The 17,474-nt window shown below is 43.2% G+C and overlaps 1 protein-coding gene across 8 annotated transcripts in view; it reads right to left on the bottom strand.

Annotated features, from left to right (window-relative positions):
- Positions 1–17,474, bottom strand: part of LOC408857 (hemicentin-1) — a 103,548-nt gene that overhangs the window by 82,832 nt on the left and 3,242 nt on the right. For 5 of the 8 annotated variants that reach the window (XR_001702959.2, XM_006567624.3, XM_006567621.3 and 2 more), the window contains exons 2-3: positions 16,516–16,755; positions 796–928 (exon numbers count right to left, since the gene is read on the bottom strand). Coding sequence is in view for 7 of the 8 variants with exons in the window: in XM_006567624.3 (XP_006567687.2) it covers positions 796–928; positions 16,516–16,642 (260 nt within the window). In the remaining variant the exon portion in view is untranslated. Of the gene's footprint in view, positions 1–795; positions 929–16,515; positions 16,896–17,474 lie in introns of all 8 variants that reach the window. The other 3 variants (XM_392388.7, XM_026440714.1, XM_006567619.3) reach the window with 2 other exon arrangements.

Below are 17,474 nucleotides of genomic sequence, written 5' to 3'. Positions count from 1 at the left end.
CCTCCGAGATTCCAATAACGATTATTCAACGATTATCCTTAACTCGAAATTATTCACGTTAAAATTTACTTAATAATTTTCGTAATCGATTCACAAAATTTTGATTCCCGCGGAGAAACGATTTCGAAAAGGGAGAGAAAAGAGAAAGATTTTAAATGGAGAGCGTGTTGAAGAAATGTGCAATCGTGGTGAAACGTTGGCACGCGTTCCCAAAAAAAAAAAAAAAAAAAGAAGAAAAAAAATAAAGCTATATTCCAGTACTTCTCGAGCATTGGCCTTGGTTGATCCTCTTTTCACGGGGCCTGTCTCCATAAAGGCGGCGATATTTTACGAGGATGAAATCGGTTGTCGACTCGAACCCGGGCTCGCGCAAGGATAGAAACGCAAAGGCGATTCGCGGCTTAACGAAATCCCATTTCACCGCCTCTCTCCCCCCCTCGCCCTCCGTGTTGGCATTGCGCGTGGCCAACTATTCGCGAATCCCACGTGAATCTGCACACGGTCGTGAAAATTGCGGAAAATCCCCGCGTCTTCTTCTCCTTTAACGTATCCCCGTAAAGAGAATAACATTTCGTACGGAACTAGTCGGGAGAAAGTAGATAATCCGAATATCGACCACGTATGTGATTTCGAATATATGTATATATATATTTTTTCTCTCTCTCTCTCACTATTTTTACGAGGAAGAAATTATAGGATAGAGGAGGCGAGGAATATCGTGTCGGTGGATATAGAGGAGAGGAGGGCAGGGAGGATTTTGAATAATATCCATCGTAAATAACGATGATGGCTTACCTGTAGAGAGGTTCGCCGCTGTCCTCTTTGAACCAGAGCACCATGGAGACGGCATCGTTCGGTTCACGGGGTTGTATATTGCAGGGCAAAGTTGCCCTCTGTCCTGCCACTCCCTGTATCGACTCCATGGGTACTGTAACACACAGTTGGAGGGGGGTTGTTGAAAAATTCTTCTTTTTTTTTTTTCCCCGCTATCGAGCGGAAGAATTATGGCGGGGGATTATGATTATTTCGAAAAAAAAGGGAAAGGAAAGAGGATGGAGTCGAATTAAAGAAAAAAGGTAGGGGAGGAAAAGAGAAGAGGAGGAAAATTCGAAAAAAAGTTGGAGCGCAAAATGAACGAACCGCGAGTGAAGTTTCCAGCAATTTTGTCCAGTTAAACTCCGGTAAATGAATTTCGCTGTTTTTTTTCTTTCTTTCTTTCTTTTTCGGGAAATGAAATGAACGTATTGGCTGGCGTCTCGTTTAAAAACCTTTTATCGAGGGGCGGGGGGTTTGAAGCACCTTCGAAATTAAGAATTACGACGAGAGCCTGGGGGTTATGGATATTCCAGCCCCCAGAAAGAGAGGAGAAATTGGCCAAAGATCTATCGCCGTGGAGTATATAGGCCGTTAATAGGGCGGAAATAATTCATCGATTTTCACGTATTCAATCTTATATTATATTCTCGGCGGCGACACGAAATATACTTTAACGCTCAGCCCGGAGTTTAGCACGCGCGTCCACTCGTTATATCCCCCCCCCTCTTCTCGCGTTAAGCCGACGGTGAAAAATTGCCCGGTGATATAAATTATTTTTCAAATCTGCGATATATATACGTGAGACATCCGCTTCACGAATCGAGAGGATTCTTTCTTTCTTCGAAAATATTAATAATCGAACGAAGAATTGTAACTCTGTTTCTCTACGAAACAAAATATATATAATTCTAAATATTCTCTCGTCGAATATTTTCTTCAAAAAAGTGGGCATTCGTGCCCACTTCTGCGCGCCGAGTCGTATAATAATAATAATAGATGTAAACACACAGAGGACACGTAGGACACGGAGACAGAAGGTCTGGAAAAGGACGCGTGATGGTAATAATAATAATCCGCGGTTGCGAACGGACGCGAAGTGGGCACTCGAGCATGGCTCACGACACTCGGCGTTCCCCTCCTTCTCCCCCCGCCTCTACCGGCCACCACCACTTTCGCCAATAATGCGGTTTTTTATCGGGCAACTTGGCCCTCGCGTCAACGTTCGTACGAATAATCCTTCTGTATTCTTTCTTTCTTTTTCAAAGTTTTCGAGAGAGAGGTCCTCGAATTTGTTCTCGTTCTGAGAACAATTCTCGGTAATTAGCCGAGCATCGATCGCTTAACGACTCGTCGTCGTCGTCGTCGAATTAATGTCGATGACTCGCAAATATTTACGATACGAGTCGGTAAATCTCGTTCCGCGAGAAATACCTCGTTATCTCGTCCCTCTGTTATTTATTTATTTATTGACGCAAGCGATTCGCGATAAAACGCGTTGTCTTGAAATTAACGCGAATAAGAAAACAGTCGAGCTTGTGTTATTTGTTCGATCGAAATTCGTGGAGAGGAGGATATATATATATTTATTTATTTGCATGATGTTATTGAATGAGGAAATGCGGAATGAAAGAGAAACGAGAGGCATTCGTTGGAATCTTTCAAGATGATACGGATTCCGGGAGAGTATTCTCCGGCGTCCCCGTAAAATGAGTTTTCCCGGGGAAAATGACAACATCGTCGCGGAGTTTGTCGGTGAAATTCGTTTAAGTCGATGTCGTGCTCGGTCGTCGCCGAGGACGACGTTTCGAGTCTCTGTGCATTTTGGCGCGGAAACACGTATTGCATTTACGTCCGCGTTACAACGACTTTATGCAAGTACGTGCTTCCTCAGACTGTTGCGCGGGTAACGCGGAAATTCGTTTTGCCCGCTAGAATTGTAGAAGAAGTATCGCCCGCATTAACTCTCCCCCCCCTCAATTTATACACGGTCGAAATTTACATTTGAAAAATTGGATAAATTGGCCCGTTTTCGTTCGTCAAATTTGTCAAATTTTCGAAACTTTCAAAGAATCGATCGAATATTGATCAAATATATATATCTCTTTTTTTTGAAAATTTACGATTGATTTTTACGAGTTAAGGTTTTTCGATTCTCCCTCGTCGCAAAACAGATTTGTTTCCCAATTAGCTCGAATAATCACTGTTTTAACGTGTATTTTACAACGAGATGCTCGTTCATTTCACGATTGCCCGTGTATATCCTTAACGTATATCACGTTTCGATGGCGCGTGTCGAAAGGATTGATCGATTCAAAATGGGTATAATAAAGGGGTTTGGATTAATTTGCCCACTCATCGCGCGCTTCATTACAGGCCGGTATAACGAGATCTAATTATAATGTAGATCGAAAACTATTAGGCTCGCATTGTATTGCACGCGCGGAGACTTTTCCCCGCGACACCCCCCCCCCTCCCCCACACAGGGGAATTTAATTTAAATTCTTTGGAAAACAATGACGTTGCGCGGCACCGTGAAGCGGTCATATAATAAACCGAGTCTGCTTGTGACACTTCTGTTGATGAGTATAATTACCGCGACGCTAAACTCGGACCAGAATTTTCCAAGCCAACCCGCCTCCCCATTCACCCATCCTTTCACCACTCCAATCTGTCCCGTATACGACAAAATTTTTGTCGCACCCTTTTTGCTTCTTGCTTTGTCGCTTCGACTCGACTAATTTCGTCTCCATCTTGTCTATACGTGGGCTAAGTAGTTTCGCTTCTTCACGCGAGTGTCGCTTTTTACCCAGCCAACTTCACTCTGAACCGTCCTGTTAGTATCGTACGCATTGACAGTTGGCGTCGTGGTTCGTCCGCAAGAAAGATTCGTTCGATTCCGTGCGATTTGTGTTTTTCGTGTGCGTGATAGGAAAGATGCAAGATGGAAAGGAACGTTTTCGACATATTTTTACTTTTTCGTTACGGAAAGAGGTAAGAAATTCGATTATTCATGTTGTGCTATTAAAGACTTCGAATCGTTTATTTGCATTCTCTCGAGAAACGGAGTAATAGTGAAATTTATTCTCGAGGATTATTTTTCGCGTTATTATCGAGATTTACTTTACGACGAACACTCTTTCCCGAGTATTTCGCTCTCTCGAAATGTGTACGTAGATACGTAGATGCTTCTCTCGCGAGTCTCAAAAGCAGTGCTGCCACTACACTAGTCCAAATACACCGCGTGGCGATAACTTCACGTTTGCGCGTACCGTCATTCGCCGAGCAACTGTGAACCTTGCAAATACGACCCCTTTCTAGTAATCGACGACGACGTGAACGGCTATCGTCGCGCGTTTCATCCATCATTGCACCGTGCACGTAAACGGTACATTTATTACACCGCCTGTATTTCGTGTAAAGCGAAAAAGATACATCATCCGTATTTAATAATCACGAAATCAAATTCGAAAATGGATATAGTCTCTCTCTCTCTCTCTCTCTGTCCAAGTTTCGAAATTTTCTTTCAACTCTTTGGTTGGGAAAAGTTGTTGGCCGAGCAACGACACGACTTCCTTTTCGTCTGGAAATAATTCCGGCTGGCAAAGGATAAAGCTATATATATATAAACGAAGAATCGTTCTCTTACCTTTGGAGGAGGTAAAAAGAAAGAGAAATTCCGTATTTATAACGGGGGGGATACCTTCCTCCCGCCGAGGAGGGCTGGCAAAAAGAATAGGCCAAGCAGAATATCTTTCCTGCCTCTTTATGTCCGGTCGCCGAGATGGAATGGCGGGTGAAGGGGGGGGCGCCTGCGAAAAACGGGTCGTAAAGGTTTCGGCGCAGCTGGCTCGCATACATTACGCTGGCAGCCTTTATTCCGCGGGAAAGGAAAAATGGAGCGGGTGGGGAGAGTGGGAGGAGTGGGGGCGAAAGTTTTGAAAGATGGCTGGAAATCTAACGGATGGATGGGTGGTGGGGGGCGGGCCCTGTTGTATCGGCCGAGAGCGCAACGCCATCTATATATATATATATGCCTCGGGACGGCCACCGATACCCGTTCGAATTCAACGGGTCTTCTGACGAGAGAGAGAGTTCGACTTTCTGGAGAAAGGGTTGGCTAGCGACGATGGGAGAGTAATTGGACGTGACTCGAGAGATTGGAGGAACGGAAGAGTGAATCAACATTGGCGAAAGGAGGAGGAAATTAAAACATCGATACGATAGGAAAAGTTATAAATGGATGGATTTTTCGCTTTTGATGAAGTCGAAAAGAGGAAGGAAGGAAGGAAGGAAGGAAGGAAGTTTGGCATCGAGGCATCCTCGAGAGGGAAAAATCTGCCTCCGTTATATAATTTTCGTGGGGGAGAAATACATGGTGGTAATTTGTTCACGGGAAATCGATTCCGGTGAAAACTTGCTTACCGCGATTCTTTTCGTATTTTTTCGACCGTTACCTATGAATCGCGCTTATATGAATTTTGCTTAGCGCGTTGAAACACGTTTCCCCATTTACGAGCGTTCAAAAACCTGTTTCGAAAGGTAAACGGAAAAAGCTTGTTGGAATTGCGGTTAAACGGAAAGGCAAGAAATATTCTCGAAACGAATACGATGCAGAATGAGAGAGAGAAACGACATTTTAAAATCAGTAACGTTCGATAAATAAAGAAAAATCGCTTCGAAAATAACTTCTTTTTTTTTTTTTTTTTCATTCTCGAAACGAATATATTTCCTTAAAGAAGATTGTATTAAAAGGGAAGGTCGAGTATTAAACTTTAGGGCAGTTCACCAAGTCAAGGTATTTGCGTCACGTTTCAATGGAACGTCCCGATAATTAAAGCAATATGAAGCCGAGCGAGCAACAGGCTCCACACCGACTTTTACCTCTCCTTATTAGGTTAGGTTAGCTTCGTTCCGAGGCAAGCCTCGAAAGATTAACCTTGAGGAAACTTGAGCCGGGGAGGATTTACATTTGTACACGCGACACGTACGAGTGTGTATGCACGTACGAAATTCGAATCGTCCAGAAGCGTAATTTTGAAAGCGTCTCTTCCTTGGAAAACGCACAGAGAAGGATATTTATTACGGACAATAATGATAACCCGTCGCGAGGATGCAACAGATGCAAAGAGAAGAGAACGATCGAGTAATTCGCAAACAATCGTTACACACGCTCGGCCGTATCACGTGCTGACCTTTTAACCACGTTACGCGACTTCAATTTGAACGTAACGCGTCGCGCTGGGGGAAACGTTGATTTCGATCGAAATCCGCGCAAAGTGCAAAAGCGTACACACAACACCGCCGTGTTTACACACGAGTTTACGAGACACGATCCCACGTAAATATACGCTTCGCGCGTATATATATATATATACTCACCCAAACCTTAATTTTATAACATTGTTCACGGTCAAAGGAACATCCCCTCTCCCCTCGATTTTGCCCTTTTTCTCCCATATTAATCGCGCTTGATTTATGAACGGGCCGTGTGTTCCGTCGAAGGATGAAGTAATTGCGAGCCGGATCGATAAATCCATCCGTGTTCAATCTTGATTTGTCCGTGGATGAAAAAGAAAATAGGAAAATAGGGAAAGATATATATACACGCTTGTACGACAGAGGTGGATGAGAAATGTTTCCCGTCAAATCCATCGACAAACGAGATGTTGGCCGGCTGCCAGACGTGCTTGCCCACGCTCCCGCCCAGCTCACCGTGTTTACTAACCGGCCGATTTACGGGGATAAAGAATGGAAGGAGGAGGGGCCACTTACGGTCTCGCGGTTTCCCCCATCCTATGAAATTACAAGAGTTTATCGACTCCCTCCACCTTACATCGTTTCACGGCCGCCGCAACCTTTACCTCTCCTACGACAGGACGCTCGATTCGAGATCCAGCGTCTGAGAGAGAGAGAGAGAGAGAAACGAGCGGCGATAACGTTTAATGGAAATCGTCGGTCGAATCTCGAATCTCGTTTCGGATTCTTCAATCCGCAAAGAAAATCGACGAGTTTGTCTTTGCTTTTGCTCCGTCGTCTCTGTTTCTCTCCGCTCTGTTTTTCTTCTTCCTTCTTCCATTCTCCGTCGGTTCGTTCCACTTTTTTATTTTCTTTCTTTTGATCAAAGAGAAAGAGAGAGAGAGGAAAAGAACATTTCCGAGATTGGTTATAAAGAACAAACGGAAAAGGAATCGATATAATTGACGTAGACTTTTCCCGAACAACCGGTGAAAGAAATTGTATCCGTAAAAGAAAACGGCAAAGATCTCGGGGTGCATTATTCAGTTTGAAATCGAAAGCGCTCTTTCATCCGTCTTGCTTCTTCCGTGTCCTCCGGCTCGCTTTCCACTATCACTCCTCCCCCTCCCGTTTTTTTTGTTCTTTCTCAAGAGGGAGAGACGCCTTGCTGGTTTTTAAAATCATATCGGAGTGGAATTCTCGTACCGTGACTTCCCCCTCCCTCCCCTCGAGAAAACCTCTTACCGCGATTTACAGCGTCTGACCTGTCACGGCCCTGTTCCACTAGCAGCGGCGGCACTCGCGGCCGACATCCATCACTGCATCCACGTATCTATTCTAATCCAATGTTTCACACCCTTAAATTTTTTAACAAGCAAATTTTTATCACCCCATCTCTTGTTTGTCACGGTAAATAATTATCGGAATAATAACGGTTGTTTGGAACGTTGGAAACGTTGGGTTATCGGAATACCGTTATAATAATTCATACGGTTACAATGGCACGGCTCGTTGATAAGGGTTATTGCACGCCCGTTACGTAGCCGCGCGTTACCCAGCCGCCCAACTCCGATTACACCGAATGAAAATTTCGTGTACGAGGGGCAATAACAACAATCGTTTTCGAACGCTTTCTTTTTCGACGCGTTCACGCGAATCGTTGGCCGCGTTTATTTCGATTGAACACGGCGATGACAACGAAACAATAATTATTCATTCCTGGTTCGATTACGATTAATCGGTAATTGGATCGATGTTGCATCGTGTGTTTCTCGCAAAACGTCCCTCGATCGGAAATTATTTTTCATCCAAAAATTGGGAGAGATAGAGAAGTGATAGAGGAAATGTTTCCGGATTGTAACGATGTATGTTGTGCGAATAGACAGATGTTTTGTAAAAAAAAATTGTAAAAATACGAAACGTGTGTTACATAGGGAATAGGATAACTCGATCAAAAGTGAAGACATAAATGCATTTAATAATAGAAAAGTAGGTATAAACTGTGTATAGATTGTGTCTTTCTACCGCTTTAAACTCATTGCGATCAAACAAAGGGGAACGGACAAAGCAGAATCGAAACAGCGTCCAGCGACACCCGATACACGCTTAAATGTATATAAACATCGTGCACAAACTCAACGTGTATAAGGCACATTAACGCGAGACGAGTTAGAGAATAGTTGGACGAACATTTTCGTGAAAGATGGATCTTATTACCTCTAGTTTCTACATCTGTGTGGGAACATTAAAAGGAATTGTGTGTCGTTCGAACGTCAATTCGCAGCAAGCCAAATAGAAAGAATTAACCTTTCTCGCCGTAGAGGACAACAGTGTAAACATTGCGCGCAGGCACAACATTCACCAGGCAATATGTATTTATAACTTTTCCACGAACGCGTTTAATTAAAATTTAATATTTCTACATTGCAATATAATAATTATATAACGATAATATTTGTTATTTTGTCATTATGCAGTAGCATAAAGGGATTAACAGTTGATCGAATTAAAACCAAGTTAAACATTAAATTCGATATAAATTTCCCCAAGAAGCCTGCGTTCTTTTCAACAATGATAACAAATCTGTTTGCAAACCTATAAACATTTTACGTATCTCGAAGAAGGATTCGAATCAATTTTTCCAATTTCTATCTTCCTTACGAAGACAGAGAGGAGGTGTTGGTTCTAATCGAAGCAAGATATCCGGTGAATCGTGGCAGAGTTGGTGCTTCGAATCCACCTTATCGCATCCGTTCGTCGCGCATGCTAGCACCGATTAGACGATTTTAACCGTCGGGAGCGCGGAAGAGACGTTTCTAGGATCGTGCACCGAACGAAATGGCGAAATTTTGCAATTCTCCAGCGATGTCCCTGCGTTCCTGGCTAGTACGAAGGAAAGTTGGAAATCGGTTATCGCGCTAATTGACCACGGATTATTGGACTCGACATCGACGTCGTTAATCAAGATACATATATACATACATATATATATATATATATATATATATATATAGCGAGTCGCTTCAATTCGATTTCTCCTAGCGTCATACCGTTTGATCGTAATTGAGATCGATTATCGATCAAGCTCGTTTCGGAGGAGGGGGAAGGGAGGAGGGAGAGGGGAGGCGTTCAAAGGAAAGGAGGATGCGTGTTTCGAACGAGCCATTAAGAAGTTGCCCCGTTCCAAAGTTATTCGTGGCGTCGATAATGGCCCCAAGGCGTTTCTGTAACGCGATTCTGTAAATTCTCACTCGCCAGCTGTAATATAACCGCTCACTCTTTCTTTTTTATCATTTTATCATTGATTCCAAAATTCAAGAAGGGGAATATTCGTGGGTGAGATTCTTTCGTGAAAATTTTTTTTTGCTCAAACGGCGGGAAGCATTGTAGCTTTCGTTGAAAAAGGGAAGAAAAGAGAAAGTAAACTCGAATCGATAATTGGCGGAGAATGAGAGAGGAAGAATCCATTTTATAATAAAAATATCCGACGAGGCCGCGTGTTCCTGATTAATTAAAACTTGAACTTGCCTCGAGGGTATTTTCATCGGTCAACCTACCCCTCCCTCTCCCCTCTTATAAGGTTATCAAGCTGGGAGCGTTTTATAAGAGTCTTGTTCCAACAATCTTTTTCAACAGCCTTTTCAACAACCGTTCAAATCTTCCCCTCGAAAAATTCGAATCGTTTAGAAGAATTGATTCTTATTTTATCACGAACGAACGTTACACAGAGACGTTGTATTATTTTTGAATCATCACGGGAAGAGGAGGAGGAGGAGGAGGAGGAGGTGGAAGAAAGAAACGGAAGGGAAAGGAAAATAGAAATATTTACATTTCTAAAGTTATCTTTTCATTTTGAAGCAATTTGTAACAAATATATTTAAAATCGCAAAGAGTTTGTGGAAAGGAAATTAGCTGGTTAATGGAATTATTAAAAAAAATTTTATTTTGAAAGTGAAGCTTGAATCCCATTTTCAAACAGTTTCAAACAGACACGGGAATTATTTATTTTGCGGTGAAATTTTTTAAGAGATAAGAATTTTGCGTTTTATCGTTATCATTTCCGCAATGATTTTTTTTTAAACTTTTTTAAATTATTTATCTACCATTTCAATATAATGTATTAGCAAGCAAGTAAGAAAGATCACCGACGTGATAATAATTGATAAGCACATTACAGTTATATATATATATGTATGTGTTCAGAACAAAACAGGAATATAAAATATAGCTTTGAGCACGGTTAAAAATTGCCCAAACTGCGAACATAATTTAGATGTCATTATGGACCGTATATTTCCTCTTATCAGGGCATTTGTTTCTTTCACCGAATGACAGAGCCTTCCAGAATTTTTAGAAAAAAATAAAACCAAAGGATTTCGAATTTCGAACGAGCCTCTACTCGATCCGATTTTTGAAAAATTTTATTATATAATTTATTTTAATTATTTAATTTTTTCTTTATTTATAATTTTTATTATATAACGAAGAAAGGATTAAAAACACGTTTTACGATATACATTTTATATATGTAAAAAAAGAAAAAAATTCGTGAAGAGTTCTTTTGAAAAATTGTTCGAATAAATCTGGAAATATATCGAACCGATTATCGAAATCGATCGATGGATATAATATAATATGAATCAACCTGAGATCGATCAAATCGGCGAAAGTTCGGAAATTTTAAAGCGGCACAATTTATATACCTTGCCCAATATTTGAACGATAATATTATGTGGACAAAATTATGTATTCATGCACCGTTTTCAATGTAAATTACACCGTTATTCGATATAGAATTTGAGAGTGGAAGGAAAACAAAGTTTTCTTCGATGTATATCGTTAACGAGTCTCACTTTTAGACGTAGCGAGGCTAAAACCTCTTCTCTCTCTCCCTCCCTTGAACGGGAATACGTGAGGAAGGGGAGGGGATTCTCATCGTGACGCGTTTACGGAAAGTTGGCGGCGTGCAGCAAGCCGGACGGACGCCTTGTTTCCATCTGTTCGCCCCGCAGGATAATCCAACGTTAACGAGAGAAATTACGACGTTGCCGCGTGGCGTTGATCAAAAGTGGCTCGATGGGTAAAACAGCTTTTTTATCGATACAGCAGATACAAGTTTCCATATATATATCGTTAACGTACGCGAATAAGAGAACCCCTCCCCTTTCTCCATAACGCGATTTCGAAAATTCGAGGAATACATTCGACGAGGAGAGAGAGAGAGGTTAAACTATGATGGCGGAAAACCAATCCTCCGAAATATTTGCCTCCCCTCGAGAGTGCAACTCGATTAATTACCAGTTAGTTTGCCTTCCTTTGATCAATCGCTCGCTACGTCATTACTCTCTCTCTCTCTCTCTCTCTTCCACCTCGATTCGCATTTTCGATCCTTGCGCTCCACTTACGATACACATTCCATATTTGAGATTGTAAGGAGGGGGAAAGAAGATCGCGGTGGATGCCTTCCGATTGGTTTAAACGAATTCGGAAAAGGAATGGCGGGATACATGTGTAGATAATGGTTGACGGGTTCACTGTTGTCGCTCAACAATATGTCGAATTTATTTCGCGGAAATGGGCGCGTGATATTAGCGCGTGATTACGGTTACAAGCCGTTATTTAATAACGGCGTTTCATTGACCACCGGATTTTGTGACGTTGACCGCAGGCGCGTGGTGGTACAATATCCGCGGTGTTCATTGCGATCCCCCCCCCCCTCTCCACCTGTACGTGTTCGAAGGCGGCAGTTCGAGATGGGGAGAAACGGGTCGTGTTTGGTGGTGAGAATTAATGGATCGAATATTGGGAAATTTCGTTCGGATGCAGGATAATAAAAAAGTCGCGATTAAGTTTCCTTCTTCTCTTTGTTCCAATTTTTGAAACGTTATCGTTCGAAATGAAACGGGCAATTACCCGTGGAGGTGGAGGGAGAAAGGATATTAACGAGAGATAGAGAGAGAGAGAAGGGAGGGGCAGGTTACAAGGTTAAATTGGAAAAATGCGTACGTTTTAATATCCTCTCTCTCCCTTTGTCCCCTTTAACGAAACATTATTAAAATAATGGCGATGCGCGCTCCACTCGGCGAAGAGAGGGGAGTGGGGAGTGGGGACGGTCGCGAGCGAAATCGATATATAGCAGAAACCAGTTGTTTCCAGTATTTATATTTTCTTTCGCGTTAGAGGCGGTAGAAATCGCGTCTACGGTTCGAGTAAGTTTTAAATCCTCCTTCTTTCGATTTGATCTCGTCGAATTATTATCCACGTACAAATTTTCCGTTGAATATCCAGATCAACAACGCGGTGTGGTGTTCCATCATCTCCAACGCTTAAGCGCTTGTTTGTTGTGGTTTTTTACTTATGAGAGGAGACGGTTATAACCGTTTTACGACGCGATATAACGATTACGTTCGAACGTTCGCGTCATCTTTTTCTTTCTTGCGCGTGTATTCGTTCTTTCTCTCTCTCTTTCTTTATTTCTTTCTTTCGTTCGAGAGATAGAGAGAGATAGAATTGTCGTGCGAAACGACGAGATCCGCAAGTTCTTCCTATCGCATCGATTCGACACCGTGAATGGGGCCGCGTATAAATTTCATTGGGGATCGCATCCACTGTGTGCGAGAACGCGGAATCCTCTTAATACACCCCTGTGAGTTGTACGTAATTAGGTAATTATTATTTCACGTTCGTTTCGGGGTTCGTGTCGCAGAGGAGCTTAGCGTGCCTGTATCGAAATATCGGCTCTTGGGGGACGAGCTCTCCTTTATCGGCTCGCCTGCTTTTGCTTCGTGGCTTGTGCGGCGGTAATTAAAACGGAGGAGGAGGGGGGGGGGAGAGGGCGAGGAGGAGAAGGGAAATTAAAACGTCCCCGAGGTAAAACCGATCCTTCCGCTTCGGGAAGGCGCGTTGGAATTAGAAAAGATTGTCTAATTCGTTCGATTATTTACGGGAGATAACGGCTCGTTACGCTTTGCTTTAAAATTACCGAGAGAAGAAGAAGAAGAAGAAACTTTACGAGTAAAAGTTTTAACGCCACGAAATGGGCCGTTATTAACGCGAGACGTTATTTATTCTATTTTTCTATCTTTTTAGCCCAACTATCCTCTCGATTCTTCTTTTTCTCTAAACAACTTCCCATATATATATATATATATAGTTTCCGGCTTGTAAAATCTTTTTCGCTTCTTTCCCCCTCCCTTCTCCCCCGATATCCACGGATCCCTTCCACAATTTCGCACGGTTTATCTTTTCCAGGGGAACCGCGTACGTCAGACGTAAGCGGTAACATGCAGCAACGAATTAGTTGGAGAGAGGGCGACAGATGGAGCATATACGTGAGCGTTAAAAACACACGCATCCGTTTCACTTCGACGTTTTCTTGCGTACCTACGCCACGGTAACGGTTAACGAGCTTAGTTGAGTATACTCGCTCGTTAGAGCGGCTTGATCGTTGTTTCGAGCAACCAGGTGGTTAGGTCGTGCTCCGTTACCGCTCTGCCAACAAGAAGAGGAAGGAGGAGGGAGGGGTCCGTGAAAGCAGCTTATATCCAGAAATGCGGTCTCCGCTCGATGCGAACAACTTCATAGAAATGTGTTCAACGTTTCCAACCACCGGTCCAACTATCGCACGGACGCCTTTACTTTTCCCACCCTCCCCTGTTTGGGGATGAATATTATTATTCAATTATCATCTCTCGCGCGATTAATAAATTGAAACCGTTGTTGTTTCTTTCAAGGACGAGATCTCTCTTCCGTTCTCAAAGGAGTGGAAGAAGGGCTCGTGTTCCTTCGCTTCCTTCGTTTTCTCTCCGTTCGGGGAGGGGAGGGAAAAAATATCGATTGCCCCGGGGCGGAGGAAAATTACCGGGCATTAATCTCGGAAGCTTTAATTAGGAAGGACCGTGACAAACGTAGGAAATTTTTATCTAAACTCTCTCCATTTCGGCATCCCCCCAGGGATGGTAATTTTTACGCGATATTTCGCCTCCCCTCTCGACAAGCGCACCCCCTTTCCCACCCCCCTTTAAAAGGATAGTAGGAGGGTAAAGGCAAAGTGTATTTATCGTGGATTCCTTTTTTCCCCTTACTACAACCCCCATCTCAGGCGAGAAGACTTTTTTAACCGGCTCGCGTTACCCCTATTTTTTTTACTCGTTTCAGAAGAATCAAGAAGAGAGAAGGGAAGGAAGGAAAGGAAACCCTCGAAACCTCGTTTTTTTACCGAACGATATCTCGATAAGATAGTTTGAAAATTTGCAGAGAAGATTTGAGAATTTGCCTCGATCGCTCTATCTCTTCTCTAGCGCGTTCGTGTCTCGCTTCTTCTCTCGTCGAGTTGAAAGTTGAAGGGAAATATCCTCGGTAAACTCGTTGGGAGGGAAAGGGGATCGGTGACCAGAAAGAATCCGCTCTATTTACTATTTCTTCCTTTCTTTTTCTCTCAGGTTTAAACAGAAGGAGAATTGTCGCGGGGCTCGAGGGGGGGAAAGGAAACGTTTCTTCGTTAATATTCGGAGGTACTTCTCTACCTCGATTGGCTTAAACTTTCCTTTATAAAATCGGCCAACACCCCCTTTGATGAATCCTCGTTAATCAACGAGATTACGGACAACCGAGAACTTTATCTTGACTACTCTTCAGAAGAATATTCAATTTAATTATCGGAAAAATTTTCTCCCCCCCCCTCTCTCTCTCTCTTTCTTCCTTCTCCACCCGAAGCGTCGACGGTGGTTAAAAAAACCCGACCCGATATTTTCTTCCGGGGAGAGGGGGGATGTGAAGAATTATCTTTCGAAATCTTGGAAATTTTCTCTCCTCGAGAATTGATCTCGAAAGCAAGGAGGGAGAGGAGAAGCTCGACCGCGTTATATATACAGTTTCGTTGACCCCGGTTCAACAACACGGTTTAACTCTTAACTCTAATATTTAACTCGAGTCCGAGTCAGAGGTTTCGCCTTCGAGGGAAACCTCTTTCGCTCAAATAATGGAAAATTTTCGAGAAAGGACCTCCTCGATCCTCGTTCGACGGATCGCCTTTCCATGGAGCCGATACGAAGAAACGAATCGTCGTCCAAAGAAGGGTCGGAGGGGGGGGGGGGGGACGGCGAATCTCTCCCTTGACGACTACGGGTAAACCAGGGGACCGCCGCGGTGGATCCTTCCGATTTCCATATCGTAATTAATTTCTCATTTAGCCGGCGCATCGTATTAATTATACGTCCCACGGCGACGCTCCAACCGTATACATATCTAATTAGTTCGGTTTCATCCAGGACTTATAAAGTGTGCACCCTCCACGATTAATCCGTTAAATCCCCGCACTCCAACTCTCTCTCTCTCTCTCTCTCTCTCTCTCTCTCTCTCTCTCTCTCTCTCTCTCTCTCTCTCTCTCTCTCTCTCTCTCTCTCTCTGTGTGTGTGTGTGTGTGTGTGTGTGTGTGTGTGTGTGTGTGTGTGTGTGTGTGTGTGTGTGTGTGTGTGTGTGTGTGTGTGTGTGTGTTTTGAACGTGTGTGTGTTGAGTGTGTTTTGAACATGTGTGTGACTGTGTTGAGTGTGTGTGTGTGTGTGTGTTGAGTGTGTTTTGAACGTGTGTGTGTTGAGTGTGTGTTGAGTGTGTTTTGAGTATCTTTTGAACGTGTGTGTGTTGAGTGTGTTTTGAGTGTGTTTTAAACGTGTGTGTTTTGTGTGTTTTGAACGTGTGTGTGTTGAGTGTGTTTTGAACGTGTGTGTGTTGAGTGTGTTTTGAGTATCTTTTGAACGTGTGTGTGTTGAGTGTTTTGAGTGTGTTTTAAACGTGTGTGTTTTGTGTGTGTGAGTGTGTTTTTGAGTGTGTTTTGAACGTGTGTGTGTTGAGTGTGTTTTGAGTGTCTTTTGAACGTGTTTTGTGTGTGTGTGTGTGTGTGTGTGTGTGTGTTGACTGTGTTTTGAATGTGTGTGTGTTGAATGTGTTTGTGTGTGTGTTCCGCGATATTTTCAACCCCTCCTCTCTCTCTCTCTCTCTCTCTCTCTCTCTCTCTCTCTCTCTCTCTCTCTCTCTCTCTCTTTCTCTCTCTGTATCTCTCAATTTTTTAGCCAAGAAAGAATTCCCCCCCCCTCCCCTTCCCTAAAGATCGATATTATTTTAATATAAAAGGATACGCCGTTCCATCTTTATGATGCACCGTTATTTGCCAAAATTCTACAAACGGATTGCACGAATTCCGTAGAAAATTCGAACTCGCGAAACGAAATCCGTATTCAAAGGAGATTAATCCTCGTTCGTGGAAATCGCGGGCGTGTGATACGAAAAAAAAAAGGAGAGATCGTTCTTAAGCAGCTTCCCCTTTCGAATATTGTTTTCTCCATGCGCGAGAAAACGAGATGGAAAGGATATTTTTCTCGATCGAAGGGAACGCGGTCGAAAGATGATTTCGAACACAGTTATACACGTGTATATGTATATATATGTGTGTGTGTATGTATACTCACTCGGATGATCCGGCTCGGTGTTGTTCGCATCCTCTCGCATGGACGACGTAGCGCTAGTTTTTCTCGACTGTGCGTTGGCAATGGTCGATAGCTCGATGCACGTCACAGCGATCAATATCCACAGCATACTGATGAACGTCTCTTGATTCAATTTCACCCTCGAACCATCCTAACCACCGCGCTCAACAACGTCTTCCACTTCCTCTCCGTTCCCAACTTTCCCCCCCCTCTTCGTTCCGTCTATCGACAAAACGCATTATCGCAAACGCACGTTTATATTATTATTACATTATAACCCGTTCAAATTTTCACACTCTCTTTGCGAAAGAAGATTTATTATCCCTTTCGTATGGGACGAGCGATAACGGATCGAAATTTATCTATCGCGAGTTTCGTATGGTAAGAAGGAAGAGGAGAGGAAAGTAAAACGAGAGAGAGAGAGGAATCGAATTATATTCGGTTGGCTGGTTGGCAAGACTCGGTCGAAGGAGATCCGTCTTTGTTAGCCGACTTCCTTCCCGATCATTATCCGATTCAACGCTGACCATTTTCGTATTTGTTCCGTCAATACGGAATGGAAGACATCCTTTCGAGGATTGTCCTCGATTGTCCACTCCCGCTCGAGAGCAAGAGCAGCACCCTCCCCTTTAACTTCACCCCCCCAATCCGAGCTAATTGCCAATAAGCGAAACCTGATTTCTCCCCTCCTTGTTATCCCCAACCGGGATTTCACCATCTTCGCGATATCTTTCAATATATCGAGTATAATACAACGTAACGACAAGCTTGAACTTAATCCTTCTCTTTTCCCCTTTCAGGATTTCTCGTTTTATTCAAAGGGGTAAAAACGGGGACGCGATTCCATCGAGATTTAAAGCTGCGTAAACATATTGGCGAGGGAGGAGAGGCAAATAGATCGTAAATCGTTCAAAGATAGCCGGAGCAGCGGGGGAAGGGAT

This window comes from Apis mellifera, linkage group LG5 (genome assembly GCF_003254395.2).
Source record: "Apis mellifera strain DH4 linkage group LG5, Amel_HAv3.1, whole genome shotgun sequence".
NCBI classification, from domain to species: Eukaryota; Metazoa; Arthropoda; class Insecta; order Hymenoptera; family Apidae; genus Apis; species Apis mellifera.
The sequence above is the reverse complement of the archived record's forward strand: the minus strand, read 5'-3'. Positions and strand labels throughout refer to the sequence as shown.